This window comes from Leptonychotes weddellii, chromosome X (genome assembly GCF_054177405.1).
Source record: "Leptonychotes weddellii isolate Sample4059 chromosome X, ASM5417740v2, whole genome shotgun sequence".
Taxonomy (NCBI): domain Eukaryota; kingdom Metazoa; phylum Chordata; class Mammalia; order Carnivora; family Phocidae; genus Leptonychotes; species Leptonychotes weddellii.
In genome coordinates, this window is record NC_138385.1 from 69,728,264 (window position 1) to 69,739,371 (window position 11,108).

An 11,108-nucleotide genomic window follows, 5' to 3' on the forward strand; every position below is an offset into this window, starting at 1 on the left:
TGCTCGACTGGGGACACATGGTATGGGGTACACACGCCTCTGTGGACACAGTGACTTTGGTGTGGAGTCACCTAGAGGCGTATGGACGCTCCAGGAGTTGCAAGGCTAGGGTAGCGACACTCGGGGCCGGACAGGGTGCTCCCGAAGTCGGAGCCCGAGCCTGGGTTAGGCTGGTCCTTCCTGGGCCACACATTCAGGGGTGTGGACACCGCTGGGTCGCACGGTTTGGGGATTGGGCACCTGCCCCCATCATAGGGACATGCGTGTGTGTATGTCGGATGTCACACAGATGGGGGTGGCCACGATTAGGGACATGGAGCCTGAGATGCGAATACGCGCTAGGTCCCAAAGGCTGGTGTGTTTACACTCCTGGAGATTTAGGTGGATATTCCTGGGGCCTCAGACTCTAGTGTGGGCATGTTGAATTTGCATGGTAATGGGTGTGGCCACCCCCGCGGTCACTAGGCTTTTGTGCAGATACTTCTGTCATGCGTTTCTGGAGTTGCACTGCTTGGGCGAGAAGACTCCTGGTTTAACATTCCATAGTGTGCCCCGCTGCCAACATCAGGCATTATAGACTCAATATGGACACTTCTAGGTTCACACGGTCAGGTACAGAAACATCTAGGGTCACCAACTGGAATGTGGGTGGTCCTGAGATCACTGAACTGAGGTGTAGACGAAGAATGTGTTTCTAAAGATACACAGGAGGGGCGTCTGGGTGGCTCAGTCGGTTAAGCGTCTGCCTTTGGCTCGGGTCATGATCCCAGGGTCCTGGGATCAAGCCCCGCATCGGGCTCCCTGCTCGGCCAGGAGCCTGCTTCTCCCTCTGCCACTCCCCCTGCTCGTGCTCTCTCTCTCTCTCTCTCTCTCTAGGTGATTAAGTATTTAATTTAAAAAAAGGTACAAACTTCAAGTTATAAGTAAGTTCGGGGCTGTAATGTACTGCATAGTGACTATGATTATCAATATTGTATATTTGAAAGGTTTTAGGAGAGTAAATCTTGGGGCACCTGGGTGGCTCAGTTGGTTAAACATCTGCCTTCGGCTCAGGTCATGGTCCCAGGGTCCTGGGATCGAGCCCCGCATCAGGCTCCCTGCTCAGCGGGGAGTCTGCCTCTCCCTCTGCCCCTCCCCACCTCCACACTCTTGCTCTCTCTCAAATGGATAAAATCTTAAAAAAAAAAGAAAGTAGATCTTAAAAGGTCCTATCACAAGAAAAAATTTGTAACTGAGCTGATGCATGTTAACTGAACTTATTGTAATCATTCTGCAATAGCTATATATCGAATTAGGTTGTATACTTTAAAATTTATATGAAGTGGTATATCTTATGTTAATGAGAACAAATATTACTATATATACTAAAATGAAACACTGGGATACAGTAACATATGGACTTTTTTATTAGTACATCAAATCATAAGATCTTCCATAATTCAAAGTAGTGACAAATGCGAACAGCATTTCAAGATGCCTGCAAACCCATACTGGAACATACAAAGTAACGGATTTGGCTAACAGCTACTGCTTTTACTATCGTGATTTGTTGCCAGCATTCGTATTGGGGGGTAAAGCTCAATTTCGGTCCTATGAGTGAAATTTCAGTTCTATTAGTGAAAATAAAGATGTAATATTTTCCTCCATCAGGTTCACAGATACCCCTGATTTCTATCCAGGTTAAGATCCCCTGTTTTGGGGGTAAACTCCAGACATAATCAGGACACCTTTGGAAAGCTTGAGAGAGGAGGCAAGACCTCGCTCAAGAATCTCCTCTGCGGTGTAGACAGGCATTGTGTGATGTTGCTTTCCTTGCTGTGTTCCTGGTGGTCGTTGCAGGTTCCCACTCGGGGCGTGGATATTCAGGACCCGCTGATGAGATATTTGAAAACCAGTTTATCAACGCAGGTTCTCGTTTTCCCGACAGCAAACAGCTTCCGAGATGTATCAGACTGCCAGCTACCTAAAGTCAAGGACAAAGAAAGTTTTAAAAATACATTTCCCGGGACGCCTGGGTGGCTCAGTCGGTTAAGCGTCTGCCTTTGGCTCAGGTCATGATCCCAGGGTCCTGGGATCGAGTCCCACATCGGGCTCCCTGCTCCGCGGGGAGCCTGCTTCTCCCTCTGCCCCTGTCTCTCTCTCTGTCTCTCATGAATAAATAAAAAAAAAATAAATAAAATCTTAAAAAAAAAATACATTTCCCCACTTCCTTCTACTGTAATCATTGTTCACTCAGGTACTGACATTTTTTTTAAAAGATTTTTTTTTATTTATTTCACAGAGAGACTTGAGAGAGCACACGCAGGGGGAGCGGCAGGCTGAGGGAGAAGCAGACTCCCCGCCGAGCAGGGAGCCCGATGCGGGGCTCGATCCCAGGACCCTGGCATTCTGACCTGAGCCGAAGGCAGACGCTTCACCAACTGAGCCACCCAGGCGCCCTGGTACTAACATTTTTGTGACTTTTTCCCCCTACTTCTATTGTGAACCGTAACATACAGAAAAATACACAACATCTATGTATGTTTTATATATGTTCAGTTTAAGGAGTGACAAGAAGGTGTTATTTTTTAATAACTGTAGGATGTTCATTCTCATTGCTGTGTAACTCTCCACTGAGAGTATGCCAGGATTTAACGATCCATTCTGCAGGTATGGATGTTTGGGCTCTGTCTAGTCTGGGGGTACCAACAGTGCCGGCGAGGAATTCTAGTACTTAGTTCTTCGGAGCAGCACTGGCTCGCCTGCAGCCCTATACAACGCCTACCCATTTCCCACAGTGGCCATCAGTGTAGAGGGGGTTCCTACTGTTGCACACCCTTCCGGACACTTGGTAGTGCCAGTCATCTTAGTGTTAGCTTGCATTTCCCTGAGAAGCAGATTTTCATGTGCTTGTTAGCCAATCTCCTATTTTCTTTTCCCTACTGATTTAGAGGAGCTTTTCAATATCAAGGATACTATATCTAGGGTCTGTAAATAATCTTTGCCCACCGTGATTCGCCATTTCATTTTTTAAAAGGTACCTTTTTTTACTTCTTTTTTTTTTTTTAAACATTTTATTTATTTATTTGAGAGAGAGAGACTGAGAGAGAGAGAGCATGAGAGGGGGGAGGGTCGGGAGGGTCACAGGGAGAAGCAGGCTCCCCGCCGAGCAGGGAGCCCGATGTGGGACTCGATCCCGGGACTCCAGGATCATGACCTGAGCTGAAGGCAGTCGTTTAACCAACTGAGCCACCCAGGCACCCCTTTACTTCTTTTTTTAATGGAAGACTTGGTCTAAAAACCCTGCTAAGCCATTGTCAGAAAGGGACTTTCTCTGACGTGACTTCCTGAGGATGAAAAGTCCTCCAGCACAGAGAGGTTTGGCTCACTCTGCTGCAGGCAAACTGGCCCCTCACAGCTCCCTCACACACCACGCATGGTTCTGCCTCAGGGCCTTTGTATTTGCTATTCCCTCCCTCTCCGTGGAATGCTCTTCCCCTAGATGAACACACACATGCTCTCCCTTGTCTCCTTCAGGTCTCTGCTCAAACATTACCTCAGTGAGCCCTTCGTTGACAACCTTTTTAAAAACTGCAAACTGCCACCCCCGGAATTCCTGATTCTCTTTACCCTACTTTATTAAAAAAAAAAATGTTCATATCCCTTATTACCTTTACATACACACACACACACACACACACACACCTGTATACGTATATACAATATGTTGATTCAAGCTATCTATAGTGAAATGCAAGCTATCAATGTCTATGTATACGTCTATGTATACGTAGTGTATCTGTGGGTATGCTGTGTGTAGGAACTCCTGCATTCATAAGCTGTTTGTTTATTACCTCTTTCTCAATCTAGAAAGGGCCAGGATATTTGCCTGTTTTGTTTGCTCTCTCTCCCGACCCAGAACAATGCCCAGCCCACAGCACATGCTTAATAAATGTTTACTGAGCGCCTCAATGCGCACAACGCTTAAAGCAGGCCCCGACACACGACATCACGTACTTCGTAATGGCTGGCTGACTGAAGTCTTCTCAGTTAATGTAAAAATTTCAAAGGTGAGGGCGCCTGGGTGGCTCAGATGGTTGAGCGTCTGCCTTCGGCTCAGGTCATGATCCCGGGGTCCTGGGATCGGGTCCCGCATCGGGCTCCCTGCTAGGCGGGGAGCCTGCTTCTCCCTCTGCCTCTGCCTCTCTCTCTCTGACTCTCATGAATAAATAAATAAAACATTTTAATAATAAAAAAAACATTTCAAAGGTGAAATTTTTCTTTTTCTTAAAGGTGCCCTTTACTCAAACTGTTAGATAAAAAGGCAAATTTACCTGAATGTATTAAGGTGAACAATTCATTTCATTGTCTTCCACCTACCCAAGAAAAAGAAAAATGACTCAGATACTTGCCTAAGGTTTTCCATTCATTACACTTGGTCTTACCCATTGATTCTTACAGCTACTGGGAGGCAGAGAGGAGTGTTTTGGCCCCAGAGACCTTGTGATTTGGGGGCAGAAAGGGGTACACTGAGAGGGGGTCATGTGGGCTCCGAGAAAGGGCACTGAGGGCCCTGGGCCACACGTTTCCAGACCTCAGAGGCCAGCAGGGTGTGGCGCTGGGAAGCAGCCAGGGGCTGCGACAACGTGTCCGCTGTGCTGATGGGGCAGTCCTGGGGACGGATCTCCTTGGCCAGCCGCCCTTTCTTCTTCAACGTGCAGGCCTCCTGGTACGGTGGCGAGATGGGGGGCTGCGTGGGTGGAGTATACTTGTACTCTGAGCCGTCCTCTAGCTGCAGGGACACATGGTGGGGGGGGACAGTGAGGACCTGGGAACCTAGGACGGTGCCCCCCCATCTGCCCACTGTTGGTTGGACACTCACGTCCAGTGGGTAACTGCGGTCCGAATCATAGGAGCTTAGGTCCCCACAGGTCACAAATGGCACTATGATGCGAGTGGGACCATCCAATTGGTTGAAATCTGGATCTGACAAGCAGGGAGAAATAAGACAGGACAGGGCTGGGGTGCCTGGGACCAGTTGGGACTCCTTCTACAGCAAGGGTATGGAGTCCTCCCCATGTACCTACCAGCTCCTCCACCGGAAATCCTTCATTTGGTTCAGATCACCTCCTCAGGGAGGGCCTCCATGATCACCTGTTCTAGAACATCCCCCTCCCCTGCTTTTCTCACATGGCACCTTATGTTCACTTGCGATTCTACCATATGCTGCCTGAACCCTGTCTCACTCAAGTGTGCTCACCTTAAGAGCAGACTCTGTGCCTTTCCCCGCTAGGGACCAGGCTAAAGACTCTCGGGGCAAAACTCCCGCACCGGGGTGGAGTATCCACCTGAGGGCGTGACCGAGTCTTCCTAGGCTAGAATCTTAGGTGGGTGGAATCTCCCCTGGGGCAGGACTTGAGATCTGAGAGTAACCATTAGAGGACTGGGATGAAGATCCTCCTGGGACAAAACATCCATACAGGGGTGGAATTCCCACCCGAGGGTGGGGCTAAGGATCATCTTGGGACAGAAGTTCCATAAAGGGTAAGTTTCCACCAAGGGGTGGGGCCGAGGGCCCTCCCGAGACATAAATTCCAGAAGGGGGCAGAGTCCTCCCCCACCCCCCGCCCCAGGAGGGGCCCAGGGCTCTGGCTCTCACCGTAAGAGTGGTCCAGCAGGGGTTTGGTCAGGTCCGGAAGGAAGCCTTCAGGGGGGTCATAACCCTGACAGACAGCGAAGGCCTCTGTGGGTGGAAGGTGGAGTGAGGGGCGACCGCTAGCCGCACCCCGCAGCGAACGCACGCCTGAGACCGGCACCCGCCTGCCTGGCCCCCCAGCCCCCTGACCTATGCTGGAGTTCCGGCTGCTTCTGGGCTTGGCACACAGCACGCTGGAGAAGAAGACGCGCAGCTGGCTATAGATCAGGGTCACATCCCGGCCTCGGAAGATCTGCAGGGCAAGGGAACAGAGATGAAGGCACGAGGGTGGCCCTGGAGGACCCCGCTTTAGCCCTCGCCAGGTTCTCCAAGGCTTACCTTGGCTACAAAGCAGCCTCCTGGCTTCAACACGTGTGTAGCAATGTTGAGAGCCTGTGGGCAGGACAAACGGCTAAGGCAGAGGTGGAGACAGGCACGAGGGGTCCAAACTGAGGCAGGGGCAGCCAAGGTTACCAAGGTTACTCACGGCTAGGAGGAGCTGGGCCTGCATATACTCATCAACATCATGGAGGCCAGTTACTGCGGCAAGAGGAACAGCATTAGGGGGGGCCATCCGGTTCTGGCTAGCTCCTTGTCCCAGACAGGTCGGGATGCTACAAACATTTTCCAGGCTCTCTTACTACTAAGGTTCTGCGTGCAAATTACTATCTGCCAACTGGATGCATGTTCTGGGCTCCTAGCCCTCAGGCACTCATTTTAATTTTCAAAACAACCTTATACACAAGTATCATTGTTATCATTTCTTACCTCCAACCCAAACTGCTCCTCTGAGCGCCTGACTCACAGATCAGACTCTGACACGTCCAAGACCAGACTCCTGACCTTCCTGTTCAAACCTCTCTCCTTACGCCATCTTCCCCGTGCCATCTGATCCTTCCAGTTGTTCCAGCCAGAAACCTTTGTACCGTTGACACCCTCCATTCTCTTCTCACAACCACGTTCAAGCATTAGCAAGTCCTGTCGGCTGTACTTGCACAAAAGCTCCTGGATCAATCCTCTCGCCTCATCTCCGCCACCGCCACCCCGGTCATCGCTCGCCTGGGCTATGCTGTGGCCTCCTCCTCCCGCCCTCGCCCCTCACACAGCTCACAGCAGCCAGAGGGGTCCGGTCACAAGTGGAGTCAGCATGGCCCTCCTCTGCTCACAACCCTCTCATGGTTTTCTCTGAGCTCTCATCTCAGGGAAAAAGCCACAGTGCTCACTGTGGCCCCCACAAGGACCCACACAAGGATCTGCCCCCCGCATCCCGCCACCTCTCTGACCTCCCGTCCTACCACTCCCCCCTCGCTCACTCTGATCCAAACACACTGATATCCTCGCGGTTCCTCACACATGCCAAACACCCTCCCACCTCAGGGCCTTTGCACTGGCTGGTCCCTTTGCCTGCACGGTTCGTTCTCCAGATATGCCCCTGGCCTACTCCCTCACCTCTTTTAAGTCTTTGTGCTAAGGTCACGGGGGCCTTCCCATCCACTTTACTTAAAATGCCAACAGGTACTCCCTGTCTCCTTCTCCTTTCCACTGATTTTCCTCATGGTACCTATCATCTCTTCGCATGCTATGTGACTCCATCATTTGTTTCTTTTCCCTCTGCTCCCACTAGAACGTCAGGTCTGTGAGGTCAGATTAGTAGAATTTTATTCACAAATGTTTTCCCCACTTGTAGAACAGTACCCGACACACAACAGGTGCTTGATAAATGTGCACCGAGTGAAAGGCTGACTGGAAAACAGGAATGAGCAGCACCACAGAAAGAGAGAGTTGCAGATGAGAGGTGAGCAAAGGGAAAGGTAGATAGCAGCCAGACCGAAGTGGCAGGGTACGGAGACGGAGGGGACAGAAGCAGAGATCAGGAAGCAGGGGCAGGGAGAAACTGCTAGATGTGGGACAGGTGAGGGACAGCTGAGAGCAGAGGGGAGGCAGGGAGTAGCTGAAGTGGTGAAAGAAGCCAACAGGGGGCGCCTGGGTGGCTCAGTCGGTTCAGTGTCCGACTCTTGATTTCGGCTCAGGTCATGACTTCAGGGTCGTGAGATCGAGCCCCGCGCCACGTGCTAGGCGTGCAGCCTGCTTAAGATTCTCCCTTTCCCTCTGCCCCCACCTCTCTTAAAAAAAAAAAAAGGAAATAAAGAGAGAAGCCAGCAGATGTGGGAGCCACAGAGAAGGACGCCCACAGGGCTCCCGCCGGGCCTCCTGACCCCTGCTGCTTACCGTCAGGAGCCCCGTCGCACACCACTAGGTCCGCTGGGCGGCCCTCAAAGTGCTGGATGATCTCCTTGGCAGTGGACAGCTACAGAAGAGAGGGAAGACGAGTGGTCCCGGGCCCCCCCGTCCGCAGCCCTCTAACCCCGCCTGCCCAGGGCCCTAGCCAGCAACCCTGGGGCAGCCAAACCCTCAGGCTTCACTGGTCTAACACTGGGTTCCATCTCTGGGGACCCAGTCCCATCATTTCTGGCTGGCTGAAATGATGACCGGCTGGTTCTGTTTCTCCACTGTGACACTCTGTCTTTCTCTTCCACTCTCCGTAGCTGCCAGGTTTGGAGGGGCTCTCACCCGGGATACACCCCAACACCCCCAACCACGCTCTTACCTGGGTGATGTCCCCTTGGATCTGTAACACACCTGGTAATGGAGCCATAGCCTGAAGGTCCACGGCCACCACATGGCCAGAACCCTGGCCCCTGTGGACAACATGGCCCACGTCAGCCCAGTTGTCACTCCTGACTCATCCCTGACCTGGCCTGCCCTCCCAGCTGCCCCATCTGGGAGCCCACACTCACCCAATTTTCTGGCTCAGCACCTGGCTCCAGCTGCCCGGGGCTGCGCACAGGTCAACTGCCCGTGTCACACCTGAGCACACACAGGGACATGCAGTGGTCAGTTGCACCCACCTCTCCAACCCTGAGCCCTGCAAAGGTCACCCCTCTCCCCTGGGGGAGCACCCACATCTCTCCGTGCCCAACTCCTTCCAAGTCACCTGCCCCTCTTCCTGCCCCATCCCTGCCCCGCAGACCCTCCAAGTCAGCCCACCTACCACAGGAAGCTCTGCCGACATGGCCCACTTGTCTATTCCCTTTGCCCACCCCATCCCCCGGTGACTCGCCCGCCAGGTGGGGACCTTGGAAGAGGTGGAATTCCTCGTCAAGTTGTAGCAGCTTGAAGGCACTGCGGGCACGCCAGCCATTCTCCTTGGCCAGGCGGTAGTAGACATCCCGCTTGTCCTTTGATGTCCGTCCCATCTCACACGCTGTCTGCCCAGGGACCTGCCAACAGTAAGCTGATGCTGCCCTGTATCAGTAACTGGGGGAGTGGGCTACCATCTATGTCTGCAGGGCAGTGAGAACCACACAAACCGCCCCAGGACCCCCAGGACAGCTCACTCCGCAGATGGGGAAAGTGGAGCCCAGTCCCTGACCCCACTGACCTCACAAGGCCGGAGGGACTCCATCACTGAGCACTAAGGCTTCATTGCTCACCCCACAGAACCCGCCCTGCTCACTCCACAGACTCCCCCACTCACCCCCACAGATCCCCAAACCCAACACTTATAGATGACCCATTGCCGACCCTGTGGGCCTCCCACTGCTGCCCACCCATACTCCACACATCAAGCCCCGTGACACTCGCCCACCTCACCCCCATTAAGATCTCACTGACCATCTCCCCAGCTGTCTTCACGGCCCCTAAATTCATACACCCCTATCAGCCTTGCTCTCACCCCCAGTATCCTACTACTACCTCATGGTACTCCTCACCCCCTTAATCTCTCCCCACCCCATTCCCCATTAATAAATGATTAGTCCCCCACTAACTCCTTTATTACTACATCCTTACCAACCTCCATTAATGAGTAGAGGATCATGGCCTATTAGTTCCCCATTAAGCTCTCAATTACTATGATTTATCAGCTCCCATTAACCCAGCCCTCCAACTGATCCCTCATTGATCTCACCGTTAGCCCCCTGTAACCCCTTCATTACCACACATGTTAATCCCTGATGATCACACATCAGTTCGCCCACCTTGCCCCCTCAATAATCACTTGATGATCACACCCCAGCAGCTTACTATTACCCTCTCTTTGCTCACTGTTCCCATTAATTCCTCAGTTATCATGCCATGACTCCCCAAAACCCTTTGACTACAACACACCTACCTCTCATTCACTTTTCCTTGATCATGACTCCCACTGGCTTCAATTATTCCCTCCATAGCTTCACCATTATTCTTTGGATTACTATTGTCCCACCGCTCTTCATTAACTTACTATCATACCTCAGCAGTCCCCCAGGGATCACGCCCCCATCCGCCTCCCACTACCTTCTTTCTAGCTGCCCACTCTACCACCCCTTCATTCATCAATGAACACACCGCTGGCCCCCATGAACATGTTGACTAAAACACTCCTATCAGCCCCCATCGATTCCCGATAGCACGCCCATCAGACCTCCAGTACTTTCATGCGACCCACGCCCCTCTCCCATTAACAGCCCTCTGGCCACGCTCCCGGTCTCGCATCATTACCTCAAAGCCCATGTCCCCACTGGGACCACCAGACCCCATTCAAGGAGGCTCCGCCGGTATCTGAAGCCCTGCGCTGCCCCCCGCCCCCCGTCCACCCCGCACAGCGGTTCCCTTCCAGACAAACCTTGGGTCTGGAGCCCAACCGGCACCAGCCGCCCAGACTACGCGGCTGCAGCACGGAAGGCGAACTTCCCTCCTTCCCTCGCCGGCGGGACAGCGCAGGCGTGCCTCAGCTGTCTCGGCCCGGACCCACGTCCTCCGCGCCCCAGGGCCTACCTTAGCTTTCGGGGTGGGGAGGAGGGGGACGAGGAGACCGGTCCGTGAGCAGCCCGAGCCGCGGCGAGAGCGCAGACCCGCCAGAAATCGTAAGGCTTCAGTTTGTGCTCTTAGTCTGAAAGCCTGACGCGCATGCCTACGGACCCCCGCAGCGTGGCGAGCCTGTCATCGTGGAACGCGAAGGCTCCGGCGCGGCGCGGACCCCACCTGAACGTACAACGTGAGTCCCCGTCATCTTGTGTCGACGTAGTTCCTCTCGCGGACTGCCGATCCCAGCATGCAACGGGCCCGACCCCAGCTGCTGAAGTCGCGCACAAACGTCGCGAGGCGGTCAGAACCGACTCTTCTTTTGTTCCGAGGCTACGATGGCTTTTGCTCCCCGCCCCTCCGTTTTTGGACCGGCGTGTTCACTGGGGACTACATTTCCCAAGACGCAACGGGCACGGCGGAACCCATTCCTTTTACGCGAGCCGCGAAGTGAAATTACAGCTGGCGTCGGGAACGTGAGAGTTAGGAGAATGCGTTAATTAAGTGCGCTGGAGCACCGAAGCCGGTCTGTGGCAAGATGCGGATCCACTTCAGCTCACTGATAGCGCTGCTCGACTTGTACGCTTTC

The 11,108-nt window shown here is 53.1% G+C and overlaps 1 protein-coding gene across 9 annotated transcripts; it reads right to left on the minus strand.

Moving 5' to 3' along the window:
- Window positions 1–1,383: 1,383 nt before the first annotated feature.
- Window positions 1,384–10,752, minus strand: FTSJ1 (FtsJ RNA 2'-O-methyltransferase 1). Of its 9 annotated transcripts, none has more exons than XM_081808940.1 (13): window positions 10,493–10,752; window positions 8,796–8,969; window positions 8,473–8,542; window positions 8,283–8,373; window positions 7,904–7,982; window positions 6,162–6,214; window positions 6,014–6,067; window positions 5,825–5,927; window positions 5,639–5,722; window positions 4,862–4,959; window positions 4,574–4,771; window positions 4,314–4,355; window positions 1,384–1,963 (listed from the first exon to the last, which is right to left on the minus strand). In XM_081808940.1, exons 2-12 carry the CDS (start codon window positions 8,929–8,931, stop codon window positions 4,323–4,325), a joined length of 999 nt encoding a protein of 332 aa, XP_081665066.1. In that variant the 5' UTR covers window positions 8,932–8,969; window positions 10,493–10,752; the 3' UTR covers window positions 1,384–1,963; window positions 4,314–4,322. The 9 variants fall into 9 exon arrangements, with proteins under 9 accessions (XP_081665066.1, XP_081665063.1, XP_081665069.1 ...); XM_081808937.1 differs by having other exon boundaries at window positions 4,862–4,965; window positions 8,796–8,955; window positions 10,493–10,751; XM_081808943.1 differs by having other exon boundaries at window positions 8,811–8,969; window positions 10,493–10,751.
- Between the last annotated feature and the right edge of the window lie 356 nt (window positions 10,753–11,108).

What these genes read in the sequence shown, in the direction of transcription:
- FTSJ1 (XM_081808937.1), bottom strand. Translation starts at nt 8,931, where the DNA reads ATGGGACGGACATCAAAGGACAAGCGGGATGTCTACTACCGCCTGGCC. An exon ending in CAGCCGGAACTCCAGCATAG is followed by an intron (nt 5,723 to 5,824) that starts GTCAGGGGGCTG and finishes TTCCACCCACAG; the next exon opens with AGGCCTTCGCTGTCTGTCAG. An exon ending in ACCGCAGTTACCCACTGGAC is followed by an intron (nt 4,772 to 4,861) that starts GTGAGTGTCCAA and finishes GTGTCCCTGCAG; the next exon opens with CTAGAGGACGGCTCAGAGTA.